General features: G+C 41.9%; 1 protein-coding gene across 1 annotated transcript in view; it reads left to right on the forward strand.

Moving 5' to 3' along the window:
* The window catches only part of ESR2 (estrogen receptor 2), a 34,663-nt gene extending 16,672 nt beyond the window's left edge, over nucleotides 1–17,991 (forward strand). The window contains exons 5-9 of the mRNA XM_063399536.1: nucleotides 37–333; nucleotides 4,913–5,051; nucleotides 7,618–7,751; nucleotides 9,854–10,028; nucleotides 12,013–17,991. Of these exons, the coding sequence (XP_063255606.1) occupies nucleotides 37–333; nucleotides 4,913–5,051; nucleotides 7,618–7,751; nucleotides 9,854–10,028; nucleotides 12,013–12,202 (935 nt within the window). The 3' untranslated portion in view covers nucleotides 12,203–17,991. The remainder of the gene's footprint in view (nucleotides 1–36; nucleotides 334–4,912; nucleotides 5,052–7,617; nucleotides 7,752–9,853; nucleotides 10,029–12,012) is intronic.
* Nucleotides 17,992–18,126: the final 135 nt, after the last annotated feature.

The following is an 18,126-nucleotide window of genomic DNA, read 5'->3' on the forward strand; positions in this document are numbered from 1 at the left end:
TGGGAAAAGCTCTCCAATGCCAACCTCTCACACCAGGCTCGAGGAGAGAACGCTGCGGGTACCGAATCCTGCGGAGCCACCGCAGCCCCGAGGAGCGGCCCTGCGCGGGCAGGGCCAGGAGGTACAACGAGGCAGCCACGCGGGTGAAGGAGATCCTGCTGAGCTCCGTCAGCCCCGAGCAGTTCGTGCTGACCCTGCTGGAGGCAGAGCCGCCCCACGTGCTGGTCAGCCGGCCCAGCAAACCCTTCACCGAGGCCTCCATGATGATGTCCCTGACCAAGCTGGCGGACAAAGAGCTGGTGCACATGATCGGCTGGGCCAAGAAAATTCCTGGTGAGAAATTCAGGCTGGTTTTGGTTTTGTTTCAATGATGGTTTTACCACCAGTGTGTCCTCCTCTGCTCTGATGTGACAGACTGTAATGGTTTCACGTTCGCCGATTCCTGTTTTCTAAATTTCATATAGTGTCTACCATAATCATTTACTTTTTCTGCTGTGAGACAGAATTAGGATAAAAGCAAAGCAGGCTCAAACTTAAAAGGTAAAAAGATAGATTTATTACTAAACACTAAAATAAAAATGAGAATCAAAATGAAACCTTCAAAACACTTCTTCCCCCTCCACAATTGTTCAGTTTCCCACTGACAACATAAAGAGACAAAACCTCTTTATCAGAGGAACTCTTGGTCAGTTTACCACCCATAAAATAGTCTTGCATCAGTTCCTTTAGAGAGAGAAGTCTCTTTTAGTCTGCCATGGAATTTCCCCACTCACAACATAGAACAGTTCTCTTGTGGATTTTAATTTCAAACCCAGTCACTAATTGGTTTTTGCTATCCGTGCTAAACCAGCACAGTAAGTGCATGGTATAAAAGCCAAGCTTTCTATCCTGTTAAATAATGGACAGTTTATTGCTCTCAGTAATTAACCTGGATGTTTTTTGATTTAGACACAATATAATCCATAACTTGCTGTCTGTTCTTACTCAAATACTTGTTCATTTTGCTACAAAGCAGAGGTGGTGGTGTATGTAATTTCTACCTCAGCTATTTCTACCTGATTAAGCCGATTTAGATCGTTCATTTAACACCCAATATTTTCCTTGAGTCCTGATAGAAGATCTCTAGTAGTTGGTGATAACTGACTGGTGTCCAAGTCCTAGGTGTCTGCAATCATTTCACTTCACAGAGCTGCTGCAGAAAAATATCAGTGGAGCTCAGGATTGATTTCAGATTTATCATGTGCACTCCTTCAGAACAAAAATCAGTAATGGTTCTTTTGGTTGTTGGCAACACCAAGAAATGTGGTACAACTGCCTGGAACATCTCAAATATGTCCATGGCATCATGGCAATGAACCATTTAACTTCTCACAAACCAGAAGCAGTGAGCATTTGCAGTTCCTTCTGCATGAGGTACCCATGACTGAAACAGGCAGAATAAAATCTAAAAGTGAGCTAAAAGCATGGAATAATTGGTGGACTCATAGCAGCATGGGGCTTGATCCTGAGCTTCAGATAGGGTGCACTGCTGGGGGTCAGCACTCCATGGATGCTCTCCTGGATTTTGTGCTGGCAGATTCAGTGTGCTGGAGTGTGCCCTGCCCTTGACGTGGTGTGCGCTGTAAAGAGCTGCTGCTGCTGGAGAACACACGTGGCAAAACATGACAGGAACCCTTCCCTCCAGAAACACAGACTGTGTACAGTGCAGGAAGCAAACTTGGAGAGGAATATTCCATTTAATCCTTAAATTAGGAATTTAGCTGTCAGGGAAGCGTATCCTATTTCAGGTCTAGGTGGAGTGGCTGATGTGCTTCCAGCTCCAGCTGCTGAACACATCTCCAGGGGCAGAGCAGCCTCACACACTGTGTTGGAGGCTCTAGGTGTGATGGTTTTGGGGTGTGCACATTCCAGGCCAGCTGCTGAGCTGGGGAGGAGATGTTTGCACCTCAGAACATCTCAAGCCATGCTGGACATTTGCAAAGTGATGATAGTTTTACTGTTAATGAGGCACATTTTAAAACTGAGAGCCCAAATCTTTTATCCTTATTTTTCCTGGCTAAAGAAACTCTGAAAATAACTGTGAAGTAACCATAAGGAGTTAAATGGTATCTATCATTATAATTTCTTTTCTAATCATAAAAATATGATTAAAATGTGCCATTTCAGAGGACTTCACTTAGTTATGTTTATCTGGTAGGAAATGAATTGTGAAGGAAAACCAGTCTTAGAAAATGACCTGATTTTAGGCAGTATTTCAGTGGGAAACACCCCGCCCCCCACCATTCCATTTTCTGAATATTGTTAAGTTCTATTTTTTAACTCTGAGACTTAGTTTTAGAAAAATAAACCCACAGTCCGAAACCCTCAGCCAGTTAAGATTCATTGTTTTTATTTTTTTACAAGATCAGTTTCCAAACCAACCCAAATTTTGGCATCAGCCACTTTTAGTTTATTTTCAACATATGTCAAAAATAAAAACTTTTTCTTGGCACTGAGAGAATTGTATAAAGAAAACCCATTGAAAGCAATCAAACCCCTTCAAAACAGTTCCTGGGAATTCTGACACTGTGTTGTCTCTGTTTATTTTTTCTGGTCACTCCTGTTACAGAGAACAGAAATAAACAGCATTTTAGAGCAATGCAAAAAATAGATGCCATGTTTAATATGCACCCAATTATAAGTGACACTGCCTTATTACATGGCAGTTGGAGCATTTACTTCGATGTGGATTGATTTTTTTGTTTTTCATTTAAAAAAAACCTGTGATGACTAAAGTGCAGGACATGGAATTTTATTTTTCAAAAACTCTTGCCTGAAGGTAATCATGTCCATCCCTGCCTGACTCCTGGAGGTAATGTCTTACAAAAAAATAGAGTTCTCAACTAATGGCCCAGTGAGCAGTAATTTTACTTTCTGAAAAGCTGAATATTTGCTTTTGTGCACCTGGGTTAAAAGCCCATTTTCATCTCTAAGTTATTATTGGACATTATTTTGACACTCACTGGGGGAGAAAAAAAAATTGTTTCCTCATTGTATTAAAAGTAACTTTTTGCCTAAATAGGAAAACAGCACGTTTGTATTTTGTGGGGTTTTCATATTTAATATTTAATGACAGTCTTTTGTTATGGATTTTACTCTGTGGCTGTATTTTTGTTCTGGACTTTCAGCCTAATGGATTATGTTTTTGTTGCTCAGTAAAATAGAAGCAGACATCTGGATTTTTTCCCTCCTGAATTCCAAGTATTTTAATTCTTGGTTGTCAGGCAGCAGAACACAGCTTCTGTAATTGTCTTTTGCTTTGTTGACCTAGTCTAAAAGAGTTTAATGTGGTTCACTGCTGAACCTGTACTGCAAATCGATAAGATGTTGTCACAATATCGAATTTGGATTCATTCTGCAGTCTGGTGTGTTGCTGACCAGAGCAATGTGCCTTTTTCTAGTTTTTACACATCCAGCACAAGTTTTTTTTCTTGTCTGTCTTAGCAATTTATAATTAAATGATAAGGAATAGAGCCTGCAATCTAAAGGATGTGTAATACAGTCAGAGAAAAATTATTAGTTGAATGTAGTCTGGAGGAAATTAAATGGGGTCCTGATGCTGCAGTGAAAGCTGTGGTGGTTGTTTGTTGTCCTGGATCTTTGGAGCATAAGATTGTTAGGAAAAAGAGAAGTAGAGTCCTTCTCTACTTCTGTGCTCAGTGACCATAGCTCCTACTGCTGCTGCTGATAATGTGAATTTAGCAGATCTCATCCGTGATAAACCTGGATCTTCACGAACCTGAATATTAAACCCTGGGATTTGGTCTGACATCTCACTCAAGTGAGAGAGTTTTTAAACCTGATAATTCCTTGTTTATGCTAGAGAAATCAGTACATGCCAGTGTAAATGTTTATTTAAATATACTCTGAAATGTCTTTGGGCTGTTGTTTCCCAGGAAACTGACACTGTCAGCTTTTGTACTATTCCACACTTCCGTCAATATTTTCCTAAAAGCAGATTTAAAAGATGACTGTGTGGCAGATAATCTGCTGTTGGCTGAGCATTCTGTAATAAATTCTGTGATGGAGGAATCCAGGAGGGAAGGTACCACTCCTAGGCTCCTTTTTTAACCCTTATACAATTAAAGGCAAGGCTGTACCAGTTTTGAAAAGCAGCACTTTCAGTGATGATAAAAGTGAGCACTGCCCAGTTCATGTGAGCCCCTGGCTCTCACTGCCTGTCTTCCAGCTGAGTAGTGTAATAAGATTAAAATACATTAAGTATTTGTATAAATTACTGACAGAGAGATTCTTTGGCAGCCCAAATGTCCTGTGTGTATTTTAAGACCTCAGACAACTAGGAACAACTTCAGGAAACCTGTCTGCCATGGCCAGGCTGTAAGGGTTTGTCACCATGCAGTGTCAGAGATGCCAGCTCATCTGGAAGGGACCTTAAAGATTGCCTCATTCCAACCCTCTGCCGTGGGCAGGGACACCTTCCTCTATCCCAGGTTGCTCAGAGCCCCATCCAGCCTGGCCTTGAACACTCCCAGGGGTGGGGCAGCCACAGCTGCTCTGGGCACCCTGTGCCAGGGCCTCACCCTCACAAGATTTCTTCTAACATCTCTCCTCTTTTAGCAGGAGAACTTAAAGCACATGACTTTGCAGTTGTTTGAATTTCACCAGCTGTATGGGACCAATTGCATGAAAACACCACTTTTCTTTATTTCAAATATTTTGGGGAAGATGATAATAGCAAATATTTTTGTTCCTATTTGAAATGACAGCCTGGCACTTTGGATATCAGTGCTCTGTTATCTTTACAACCCATAATTCTTTTTGGGTTTTTTTTGTTTCCCATATGCTCAGTTTTCTTTATCAACACAGAGTGTTTAACAAGTTGATTTATTTTATGCTATTTGCATCACTTCAGGCTTCATTGATCTCAGCCTCTATGACCAAGTCAGACTCTTGGAGAGCTGCTGGATGGAAGTTCTAATGATTGGTTTGATGTGGAGGTCCATCGACCATCCTGGGAAACTGATTTTTGCACCAGACCTTGTATTAGATAGGTAAGAGGAATAAATGTCTTAAGAACACTTCATATTAGCATGGTTGAAGGTTGGGTGAATTGTAAGAAGAGGATTAAACATGGCAGATGTTATTAATATTTCATCTAACAATATCATTTACTTGTGCTTGTAACAATAGTGTCCTAAGGTTCCACATCCTTACAGGGCTTTAGGGAATGCTAAGCTTTAAAAGCAGTGTTGAACTTGCAAATTCCTGAACTCCTGTAGCACTGAGTGTGAAGTTTCTCTGCATTTTTGCACATCTTTTGGTGGTTTTGTTGCCTTTGGTCCAGGTCTCTAGATGCTGAAAGTGTCCGTAGGGCAACACAAGGCACTACATTGTTCATTTGTCCCTACATCCCTCATTAAAAAGAAGATATAGTGTCAGGAGATATTTTAATTATTTTAAATAGGTTTCCTGCCTGTTTTTCTTCCTGCCACTGCAGCAGACTTCATAGTTAGCTACAACAGTGAACATTGGAGCACTAGCCTAGAGGGATTTTAAAACCCCTAGCTTGCTGTTGGATACTAAGGATATTTTTTCAAGATACAACAGAGTGTTTTGAAGTTGAAAGATTATTTCTCCATGGCATCATGTACCAGGAAGGAAGACTATGGATTAGTAAGGATGTTTTTCTACAATACCTTAGAAAAATTTGGTCTGAGCTTCACATTGGTAAAAAGTCAGGGAAGCAATCTACTCTCATGGGTAGTCTTAAAATGTCTTTTAGCTTTTCAGCCTGGAAAAATTCAGATTTGCACCACTTCTGCGGCTTGCAATCAATAACTATCGTTGTAGATACAGACAGGCAAAATTGGCTAATAAGAACAAAAATTAATTTATAAAACAGAGGAAATAAATATTATTTGCTCATATAAAATCCAATGCAAGGACACGCTGCACTGTTCAGTGCAATGATCAGAAATTGATGAAAATGTATGATCCATTTAATTGCTTAAGAGTTAATATGTGCTGAATAGAGTGAGAATATTTGATGCATTTCTTCATTTCCTTGAGACATGGCAGAGAGGGAGCTTACAACTGTCTGGGCATGCTGTAATTTTATTCAGGACATCCTTATATGAACCCGGTCTGTAACTTGATTGTTTTTATTTTAGTTGAACTTAGAATTCTAGAATGGTTTGGGTTGGAAGAGACCTTAATAATCACCTCATTCCACCCCATGCCATGGGCAGGGACCCTTCCATCATCCCAGCTTGCTCAGAGCCCCATCCAACCTGGCCTTGGACACTCCCAGGGATGAGGCAGCCACAGCTGCTCTGGGGAAACTGGGCCGGGGCCTCACACCCTCACAGTCAAGATTTGCTTCCTAATCTTGAATCTAAACCTACTTCTTTCCATTTGAAGCCATTCCCTCTTGTCCTGTCCCTCCAGGCCCTTGTCCAAAGCCCCTCTCCTGCTCTCTTGGAGCCCTAAGGAGCTCTGAGGTCTCCCTGGAGCCTTCAGATACATTTCATACATAATCTTTGCAGACAATATTTCTCTGGAACCTCTGCCCTTATTTTGAATCTGGCAGGTGCCTGTCCTTCTCTAAAGCTTAATATTCTTCTTTGCTATGAGGAACACAGGAAGCTGGGCAATACAAAATACTTTTTGCAGGCAGAAATTGCTGCCCCTAGGTGGTGTTACCTGCATGTTCCTGCCTCCAGCCTGAAGGCTCAGCACCTTTCTCTTGGGATCCAGTAAATTTCTTTTATCCTCCTGTACTGTTGTGCTTAAATCTGTCTAGTCTTAAAAAAATTACAGAGAAAAAAAAATCTCTTACAAATAGTATAATAAGTCTCCCTTTGAACACTGTTGCTGTAGAGCTTAATCACTTTTTTAGTCCAGTGCGTATAAAACAAAACAAACAAAAAAAACCTGAAACAGCAACTTCAGTAGTTTGAAATTTGCCACTGCTGAATTTTAAACAAATAGGAATGACTTGGTTGGGGTGTTTTTCAGATCTGAAAATAGGACCAGTTCTCATATCCAAGAAGGAGAAAGTTGCATTCTGTAAACATTTGCAAATATAAAAATAACCAAACCACAAAACCACCAAAACCCCAAATACCTTTCAATACCTACACAGAAAAAAGTGCCAGGAGATAGGGACAAGAGTTGTTTTATTCTTTAAACATGTCTTGTTATTCCAAGCAACTTATTTTAGGAAGTCTTTCTTTTTTACTAAGTCCTGAGGCCTCCATTAGGTACAAACATTATGTTATTGGTTGTGGGTATCTCCTTGTGAAACAAATCTGGAAAATTATTCAAGGTGGTACTGTGCCCTGCACTACAGGACTTCAAACTGATTATACAGAATTATTCTGAGAGGGTACAGAAATATGATCACACAGGATTGAGAGAAAAATCAATTTCTCCTAAATGCTGCCCTTTCATACCAGTGTAATTTCCAATTTAGATTTCATCATAGAGCCTTTTAAACTCTCCCAAAGATGAGATAAGATAGGCCTTTTGCAGCCTCCTTCATGCTTTGACTTTTCTCTCTCTGAGTCAGTTCCTTAATTCTACTTTTTTGGTAACATGTTGAATGTGTTTCCATAGGGATGAGGGGAAATGTGTAGAGGGAATTTTGGAGATCTTTGATATGCTCCTGGCCATGACCTCGAGGTTCCGAGAGCTGAAGCTGCAGCACAAGGAGTATCTGTGTGTCAAGGCAATGATCCTCCTCAATTCCAGTGAGTATGTGCTTGGCTCTAATACTCACCAAACTCTGCCTTTTATTTTGAGGGTAGCTGGGAAGTCAGCCTCAAAACCCCAAAATATCAAATGATAAAAAACTGTTGGAAGAGAATAATAGGAAAAAATCTCTGATAGATTGTATAGATTTTTGCTCAGGAAACTTCTAAGCTGTATCAGTGGCTGTATTGAGGGGCTATGTCCTGTTCTAAGAACTGCATGAAAGACCCAAAGTTCTGATAGCTTCTCACAAGGTGGGGCTCATGGCTCAGGCTGTGGATCTGTCCTTTTGAATGGGAAATTTTGCTCCCATTTCTGTGGATCCTGGCCATGTGTAAAGTTGCTCTACAGCCCTACAAACCTGTCCTTAATTCTAGTAATTCTAGTAATACTACTTACTCAGCTGAGTGATGACTAATGGGCTTAAATGTTCCTATTTAATGGTAATGAGTTGGTTAGCAATGATTGGAAGTACTCAACAGTTCTGCAAGATGAGTTTCAGGACAGGAGTTTTGCTTTGCAGCCTCTCACACAAGGACACTGTTTGCTAGTTTAGGATGGCCTCCAGTAAAAATTGTATTTTTTCTCCAGAACATTTTGTTGTCAATATTGACAAAAGAAAAATTCCCACAACAAAATAGCAGCTAGACTATTTACAATTACAGCTTTCAGCAAGAAGCTGCTGCAGAATTCTTAGTCCAGTACTGAGGGGGAACCGTCCAGCTGCAATCCCACTTGTCTGCCCACTTGTTTGGGTTGCAGTGTTGATCTGCTGGAGGGTAGGAAGGATCTGCAGAGAGATCTGGACAACCTGGATTGATGGGTCAAGACCAACACCATGAAGTTCAACAAGACCGAGAGCTGTATCCTGCACTTTGGCCACAAAAACCTCCTGCAGTGACACAGGCTGGGGGAACAGTGGTTGGAAAGCTGTGATGATGAAGAGAGGAAATGAGATTTCATGGAGATGAGAGGAAACAGCCTCAAGCTGCACCATGAGTGATTTAGATTCGATATTAGGAACAGTTTCTTCACCAAAAGCGTGGTCAGGCATTGGAACAGGTTATCCAGGCAAGTGGTGGAGTCACCATCCCTGGAGGGATTTAGGAGATGTGGAAATGTGGCACTTGGAGATGTGGTTTAGTGATGGCCTTGGTAGAGCTGGGTCAAAGGTTGGGCTTGATGATCTCAAAGGTTTTTCCAAGCTCAATGATTCTATGATTCTGTGAACATACATTTCAACAGACAAGAAAAGCTGTTCTTTTTTTCCGAAAATACCACCAACAAAAAACAACCCGCCAAAAAACCCCAACCAAACTCCACATTATTCAGCCATATTTTCTTCAAAATTCAAGTCTCAAAAGATATGTCCTTTCTCTTCTTCTACTCTCCTTTCTTAACAAAATTAATAATTTGCCTCTAATTTTCAAGGTATTCTGGACCTCTGTTTTTCCATATGTATCTCTGGAGGGACTGTTCAGATTTTTTTTTCTTTCCCTTGTCCCAGGTCTCTTCTGCTTTATCAATGTTATTGTGTATTTCCAGACCTTCCTAGTGATGGTTTTTTTCCTTGTTCATACCCCCAAACTCTTGTTTTGTTTTGTTTTTTGTTTTTGCTGGCTTTCAAGGTTTCTCACTGCAGACATGTGCTTTATTATGACATTCTTAGTGATCTGTAGGGAAGCCATGACCACCTGGGTCACTCTGATTGACATGTTCTCCTCCTTCTCTACTATATACTCAGGGAAAAAAGGGGTTTTTTTTAAACAAGAAGGGTTAGAACAAACATAATATTATAGTTCATAATAGTTCAAAAAACAAGGTGCAGGGGAAAAAAACCCTGGAGAATGGAGAGTCATGACCTGACTGAAAGGTCTATGTGCAACATGTCTTGGAGAATTTGGGAGAATTGCTCACTTTGCAAATGATGGGGCCATCAAATTCAAGCTTGATGTGCCATCATCTGTACAGTCTTGAGGGGAGTGTTAGGGAATGTATCTTCTCTAATTGTGTTGAAATATTACATATTAAAAAAATCTACAGTCGTAGCTTTTTTTACTTCCTCATTAGCAGCAAATCTTTCTTCCTCTTCTCTGGCTAGGCATGTTCCCCTTGTCAGCAGAGGAGCCTGAAAGCAACAGGAAGCTGCACCACCTGCTCAACGTGGTCACAGAGGCTTTGGTGTGGGTTATTGCCAAGAGTGGCATCCCCTCACAGCAGCAGACAACTCGCCTGGCCAATTTGCTGATGCTCCTCTCTCACGTCAGACACGCCAGGTACAGTTTAGAGTGTGTGCAACACTCGTGTTATGTCAGTGTTTGTTTATTACAGCAAAAAAAAAAAAAGAAAAAAAAAGAGGTGGCTGCAGCTCCAGAGCACTCCTGAGGGAATCCTGGTGCTGTTCTTCACCTCTGTCCCTGTGAGGTTTTCCTTCCTAGCACAACAAAAGGGGCAGTAAACTCAAGTGCTTGCTGGCACTCAATGATGTGATGGCACTAAAATGCTTTCTTAACCTTATTACATTAAATTAGTCATGCTGTGTCCACCTGAAATGTTTAACAACAAATTGAGCCTTTTTGAAAGACTCCACCCAGCCATCAAACCCCTTCCATTCAAAATGAAAATTTGTTCCAAAACTGATCTGCAGTGTGGGCTTTGGTAGAAAAAAGTGGATTTTGAGGACCATGTTTTTCCCAGACCAAATTTGTTGTCTTTTATGTGGAGCCATGGAATTTTTACCAAATGATTCATGCTACAGCAATGTCAGGCTCCTGTTTTTTCCTTAGGAAGTGGCTCCAGCTCCTGGACCTCCTTAGCATAGGTCCCTCTATGTGGGGGTACAGCAGACTGAAATGCAGATCCTACAAAGAGAGGTTTTAATTTTCAGTCTGTTTGCCATTTTAAATTATTACCCAGAGGCCAGCTATTGACTGAGCTGTCTCATGGCTTGAATTTGGACTGTGTGTCCAGGGAAGATGTCCTGGGAGCAGGCTGGACAACACAAAGAGGTGGGCACATCTATAGGGACACTGAAAAGGGGATGGCCACCTTTGCAATAAGTTTCCTGGGAGGGCAAAGGGCAGCAGCAGGGACCTGATGGTGCTGAAAGACAGCTTTTTACAGTCAGGTTGTGGGCTGGGGGTGAGTTTGAGAGCTGGCCTTGCAAAAGCTCCAGCACCAGCCAGAGCTGAACCTGTCCCATGGCTTTGATCTCTGCCATCACCTGGACTGTGCTCTGTGATGTGGCTCCACATCACAGCTTTGCAGGAGTTGTTCTGGCATTCTGTGAACAAACATCAAGAATCTTTGTGAAATTTTTATATTTTCTCATTAAGCCATGATTTTCTATGCCATGTCTCCCTCAGCCAAAGTCTGGAGGCTGCTTGTTGTGTCCTGTCTCCTTTAGGTTGCTTGGTGCTGGTCAGTCAGGCAGACTTTGTTCTGGAAATAATTGAGAGCTGGGTGTGGGAGAGAGGCTGCAATTTCTTCTTGACCATTTATATATTCATAACTCTTGAACTGTAGCAGAACCTCGTTTATCTGGAAGCATTGCCCCCCTCCCAGCCCAACCCACCAGCTCAGCTGAGTGCTGGCTGTCTGTTCCACTGGGATAGATTTGGTGTTGAGCAAGCGCCCTCAGATCTCAGCCCCAAACCCCTGGAGTATAAATTTGTGTCTCTGCAATGGCAACAGCCACTTTTAGTCCAAACCACTATACAGCACTGGGTGTTCAAGCTAGCAAGGTGCCATTGTATTTTACTGCATAACAGAAAGATTCATTTTAAAGTCTGCAGCCACCTACAAGATCTCTCACTGGGCATGCAGAGAGTAAACAAAGTGCTTGAAATTAGCTGGGTAATTAGGTCTTCCTACTCAGCCAGGTAGGAGAGGTAGGTAGTCATTAGTAAACTGCACATAATAAATCCTTCTTTTGCATAAAGCTTCAGTATGGGACCTCCCACCTTCACAGCACCCAAGGGGTTTTTCCTTTCATTTCAATAGGGTCAGTAAATCTGACTTATTTCCTGTAAGAGTTTGTATGGTGTAAAACAAAATTTGCTTCTCTAAATAGTAGAACATTCAGCCTTAAAGTATTGGGATTGTCACTGTTGGTAGTGGTAAGTGATCTCAGGGTCCACAGCAGTTAAATCCTCTTAAAACCAAGTTAAAAAAAGGCACTGTCTTGAAACCATGAGCATGTTTTTCTTCTCTGCACTGTTGGCACCAGACTGCTGAGTTATTTTCTGTTCTCCTGTACAGTAACAAGGGAATGGAGCACCTCCTGAGCATGAAGTGTAAAAACGTGGTGCCAGTGTATGACCTGCTGCTGGAGATGTTGAATGCTCACACCCTGCGAGGGCAAAGGAAGTCCCCAGCCACACACCCCGAGTTTGGCCCGCTGGAGCCCACGGAGCCTGGGGACAGCCTGAGGAATGGGGCACCCCAGTAACTGTGTCCAGACCTGGAAATGTGAGGCTTTTTCAGAGCTATGGGAGAAAACAGAGCTGCTGTGATGGGGCTGCAGAAGTGTGAGCTAGTGTGAGTTCTCTTCCCTTCTGGATTTGCACATCGGTGTCTCGGGAGAGGGGCGCTCACCTCTGTGTTTCTGACATTGCAACAGCTGCACTGCTTAGTGCCTTTTCTGAGACTCTGCAAAAGCACCTTATGAAATCAAGCCTCAGAACAGCACTGTGGGACAGGGAACTGCTGCCTCTCCTTCTCAGAGGCAGAACTGAGAGGGAGAGGGAAAGGGACAGGTTTGAGATGGCAGAAGAAGCTTGGAGAGAGCACGTTGGTCTCTGTCTCCCAGAGCAAGACTTTTGAGCACTGACTGAACAATGTCCTCTTTCAGCACTGGCTGGTGTGAAATGTAGAACAGCATCATTTGGGACAGATGTTTACCTCTGTGCTGGTCCCTGGGGAATGCCTGCTCTGCAGCTGATCTAGATAAAGTGCCGAGATACAGACAGTGTGAAGGAGCTTATTCTCAAATATGCAATGGCTGCAAGGGCCTTCATTTGAAGATCATTTGAAATAGCTTCTAGGGTCAGTTCAGAGCTTCTGCTGAAAGTTTAAATTGATCTTAAGTTTGTATTTTGTGAGCTTGTTCTTAACACTCACATTATTATCTGCTTATAATTCTTCAGTGCTTTAAGCAACAACCAAATCCTCTGAATATTTCAGTCAATGCTGACCTTTGAAATGTGTTTTGTCTGTGAGATTATCATGTTGTTTTATATATTTATTAATGATGTTAAATCTATTCTAATAATTAGGTACAAGAAGTTGCTCTGTGAATATTAACTGTTTGTATTTGTATATGATCTGCTGATCAGGCCTTGTGAAACCAGCTAGAAAAAAAACAAACCTTCCCACCCCTTTGACTGGTGTGTGGAATTACGTCCTGCCCACCCAAAACCTCTTGCAGGGGGTGAGGCACAGGATGGGAACATGGATGGGGATCTGTTTTTGTCTGCTGCCCTGAGGTTTGCTGCTTGCTTGTTCTCAGCATGCATGGCACCTTGTGCTGTGGTCTTCACATCTTTACAGGAGCCCTCAAAGAGCGAGGATGGGGATAAAGGTAAATGTAAAGATAATGTGAGGATGGGGATAATGGTAAAGATAATGTGAGGATGGGGATAAAGGTAAATGTAAAGATAATGTGAGGATGGGGATAATGGTAAAGATAATGTGAGGATGGGGATAAAGGTAAATGTAATGTGAGGTTGGGGATAATAGTAATGTAAAGATAAATGTAAAGATAATGTCAGGATGGGGATAATGGTAAATGTAAAGATAATGTGAGGATGGGGATAATAGTAAATGTGAAGATAATGTAAAGATGGGGATAATGCAAAGCACTACTTTGCTTTGCAAGTGTGATGACTTGTTTGAATTACATTGAAGATGTAGTGGTTTAAACTTCCTTTTTGTGATGATTTCTGCATGTGTTTGAGCTGCACTGAGTAAAACAAAACCTGATTAAATGGCCTGGCTGACGACCTCAGAGATCAGCAGGGTGGCATCCTTCATTCTGGTAATTGTCTCTCTACATGGAAACATTTCAGTATAGCACATGCATGTTCTGGGCATTATGGTGAAATTAATTGGGAGCACACCAAAAGTCTATTTTGAGCCAATAAGTCTTTTGCATTAGGGACCTTGATTAGTATGCCATTTGCATATTTTGGATATTAGTCAAACCATTAATCTTGGTGGTTTTTTAAAGCCAAGGACAGTATTTTTTATAGGAGGTTTTCAGTGAGTTACATCTATTGCCTGTTTTGATCTTGTACTATACCAGATGCTGCTGCTGATCTAAATTTTTACTCTCTGCCTTTTTATTGTTTTTAAGAAACTGTAATATAGCAGTGTCCTTCTAAGGATGTCTAGTATTTACAATGAAAAAAATGAAAAAAATGTGAGTACAGTCTAGAATTTATTGGTACTTTCATTTTGAGAAATGTTTTTGCTGTGAAACAAACCTGTCTCAGTATTTCTTGGGCTTGATTGTGTTCTGGCCTCACTGCCTGTTGTGTTGATGTTTCTCTGATTTCCTTATCCTGTGTCCTCTTTTGGTTTAATACAGTTTTTCAAAGAAATGTTGAAGTGATTTGTTTGTTTTGCTTTAAAAGTGCTGAATTTATGTACAATCTTGGAACAAACTTTTTGAGGAGAAAATGGAAAAGACGGTATAAATCATGAAATTACCTTCTAAATGGAAATTTGCTGTGGATTGACTCTGTAAAAGGGATACGCTGCAGTTTTGTGCTACGTGGTGGTGTTCATATGTGTTGCTGTTAGTACAGTGCAAATAGGAAAACGATGTGATTTTAACCTACTTTTTGTCTTGTTCAATATAATTTTATTAAAAGTTTCTAACGTGTTTTAAAATGGGTGAAATTCAAGAGCTGTGGAGTCTGGATTGATGTAGCTGTGTCCATTCTGGGATGAGGAGGAGCTGCTCACCTCCAGCAGCACAGGGAGGGTGTGCAGAGACTGAGGAGGGGTTTCTTGAGGGAGATGTTGGGTTTGTCTCGGGTCTGGATCCCCCAGCCTGGCTCAGACGCTGCATTCCTGTGAGGACATCCCTGTCCCTGCCAGAGCTGTCACACTGTGCTTCCCCTGGGTCTCAGGGCTTTTCCAGCCTGGCTGTGGATGAGTGCAGCCCTCAGGACCTGCAGGCCTCTGAGGAGGGAGTATTATTGTTTTATTGCTTTCCTGCATTGCTGGGCTGTAACTCAGCTTCTGCTGGCACCTGGCAGAGGTGCTGCTGCTGCTGCTGCTTGCAGAAATTGTGCTGCAGTGCTGGGACTTTCACAGAGGTGAGCAAACCTGGCTCAGGCAAGAGGCACTACTGTCATGAGTTTAAAAAAAAAAAGGAAAGAGAAAAGGAAGGAAGGCCAAACTTTTTACCAGCACACACAAGGAAAACATGCTGAGCTGCTGCTCAGCTGGAACTGGAACCAGATGGTAAAACAATCTCGGCTGGTTTTTTTTCTCTCTTTTTTTAAAGAAATGTGGTTTCAGACAGGTGAAATGCTTTGTCTCCAGGAATGTGAGACCTTTTCCACACCTCTGTCTTCCTTCAAGTTACCCATTTTTAGTGCTGTCATGTTTCCAGACAGAGAGGAGAGTGTGTGGGAAAGATATGTAGAGGTGTTGAAATATTCTCCCTTGAGACAGTGCCCAACAGGGTACGTGCTCCTCTAAAATAGCAAAATAAGGTTAGCAAACTAAGCATTTGAAGTTATTTTTTAAATAAATATGCATATTTCCATAGTCATCTTATGTTAATTCCTTGCTGACTGAATGATAGATCTATACAGGGATCATCATGGTGAAAGGAGCTCATCCTTTTAAGTGTACTAAGTGCTGGAATTTTTAATTTTATTTGCTTATTTTTACTTTACTTACTTAATTTTACAGCTGGATGAGCTGGGGAGTATGAAAAATATTTGTTGTATTTGCATCATTACAGAGGCTTGCAGAGCCTAAAAATGCAGTGAGGCCCAGAATGTTGCCTGTTGATCCTATTTTACTGTCACCAGCCATCATCCTCTTCTGAGGTAAGAATTTTGGTCTTGTTTGGATTTCTATCATAGAACCATGGAATGGTTTGGGTTGGCAGCGACCATCTCCCCTGCCATGGGCAGGGATACTTTCCACCAGACCCAACTGTCCAGAGCTTCATCCAACCTGACCTTGAACATTTCCAGGAAAGGAGCATCCACAGCTTCTTGGGGCCGCCTCTTTCACTGTCTCAACAGTGAAACTTAACTCTTTACAGTTAAGAGTCTCCTACATTCCTCATGCATTGCTGAGTGTTAGCAATTTCCATTTAATGCACAAAGAAAATGAGACTTTTCTGCTATAAAAATGCCAACATCTGCTGCTACTGCCTCAACAGACAAAGCCTTCTTCACTCATCACATATTAGCTGGCATAGCCATTACCAGTGCTCACTGCACATCTCCTATGCCTATTTTCCACAAAATGTTTTGTTCTGAGTCCTGTCATTTTAGTTTCAACATTTCACTCTCTGCGAGTTTGTAATGGAAATGACTGAAAGTGGTGCCTTTTAAAGCACTTTGTGTGTTTATGGTAATGTGAAAATAACCCCACAACACCCCAGCCCCTCCCTTTCCCCAGCTGTCTTTAGCTCTGTGAACTGATGCTATTTGTCTGCTGTTGTGTTTCATTCAGTTATGGATTGGTGCAGCTGACTAAACAGGCACCAAAAATGTAAATAAGTGGCTTTTTGTTCATTTCTCATGAGCAGGTAATGTGTGTGCCCAGTGACTGAGGGACCTTCCACCACAGCAGGTTTCTCCAGGCCCCATCCAACCTTGAACACTTGCAGGGATGGGACAGCCACAGCTTCTCTGCAGAACTTATTCCAGCACCTCACCACCCTCACCACAAGGAATTTCCTCCCAACACCCATTCTACAGCAGCCCTTTGTCAGTTTAGAGCCACTTTGTCCCACCACTACATCCCCTTGTCAAATCCCATCTCCAGCTCTCTAGCAGTTTTGGCTTGGTTTGATTTCTCAATGCATGTGCACAACCACCATGGGGCTGGGCTTGCTCTCACTGCTGCATCTGACCTCTCTTTAAAATATTTTTTTCCTTCCCTGGCCACTAACAGTCCAGTCCTGAGAGAGATGATGAGAAATGAAATTGTTGGGGCTATAAAATGACTTGTTTAAAGCAGACTTCAGTGTCAGCCTACAGGGCAGTGATTATAATCAATTGGAAATAAAACTATTTAAAATAGGTGTGGAAGAAAAAAGATTTAAGCTATTTCTCAGACATTTTTTGTGACATTTTGAAATAATTTCTTGAAAGCTCCTCTTTTTATATATTACATCAGCTCAACAATTTGATATAACTGTTCATAATGAAAGGAAATTGTAGGCTATGAAATTTTCCTTAAACCTTTTAACATTGTTCAATTTTTTCCCTTGCACAGGTTATTTAATGGAAGAAGAACTGAATATCACATCAGCAACTGCCTATTACTTCTTGGGAAAAAGGTCTGCACAGGCATTTGTGACAACCTGGCAATGAAATAATGGTTGGAGCTGGCTCCCTTCTACAGAGCAGGAAACTTAAATGAGCTCATCTTAAAGTAATTGCTTTGAAAATATCAAATAATGATTGCAGAGGGAGAGAGGACAGCGTGTGTGGCTGTGTGCAGTGAGGGGGATCCATCTCTGGATACAGCCCCAGTGTGTGAGCTGTTGGTGCTGGAGCAGAAATCTGGCACCACCAAACAGCTTGTGAGTTTAGTTTAATATCCTGGAAACAAACCACAGTGGGTTTGCCACCATGGCTGGGCAAAAGCTCCTGGTTTGGCCATTCTCTGAACATCAGGACAAAGCAGTTTGCTTCATAAAGCCCCCTGCCAGAAGATGGGGAATCAGCAACCACCAGTGGTGACAAGTGTAAAAAGGGTGGGAGAACTCAGAGGCTAATCAGAGACCTTATTTTCCATGGGTAAGCAGTGCAGAAAGTGGGGAATTCCTGGGTCATTTTCACTGCAACACACACTGAGTTCTCCTCCACATGCATTTCCCCACTCCAGCACTCCCACTACAGAAAGTCAGTTCCAGAGGGGTAAATAGTTCAGCATTTCAAACTAGGAATAAGCATTAATTGGTTCAACTTTGTATTCTTCCTCCAGGAAAGCAGTTGCAAAGGAAAGGATCTGTGCCACAGAACACAGGTTTGTGATCTCTTGCTCTGACAAGCAAGGGAGTGTGGCTGGGCTTCTTCCAGCACCACTCCAAAAGAAAGAAATTGATTCTTCCAGGAGTGGAAGGGGCAGCAGTGCTGGAACATGAAGCTGGTGTCTCCCCCCAGACACAGC

Source organism: Prinia subflava, chromosome 5 (genome assembly GCF_021018805.1).
Source record: "Prinia subflava isolate CZ2003 ecotype Zambia chromosome 5, Cam_Psub_1.2, whole genome shotgun sequence".
NCBI classification, from domain to species: Eukaryota; Metazoa; Chordata; class Aves; order Passeriformes; family Cisticolidae; genus Prinia; species Prinia subflava.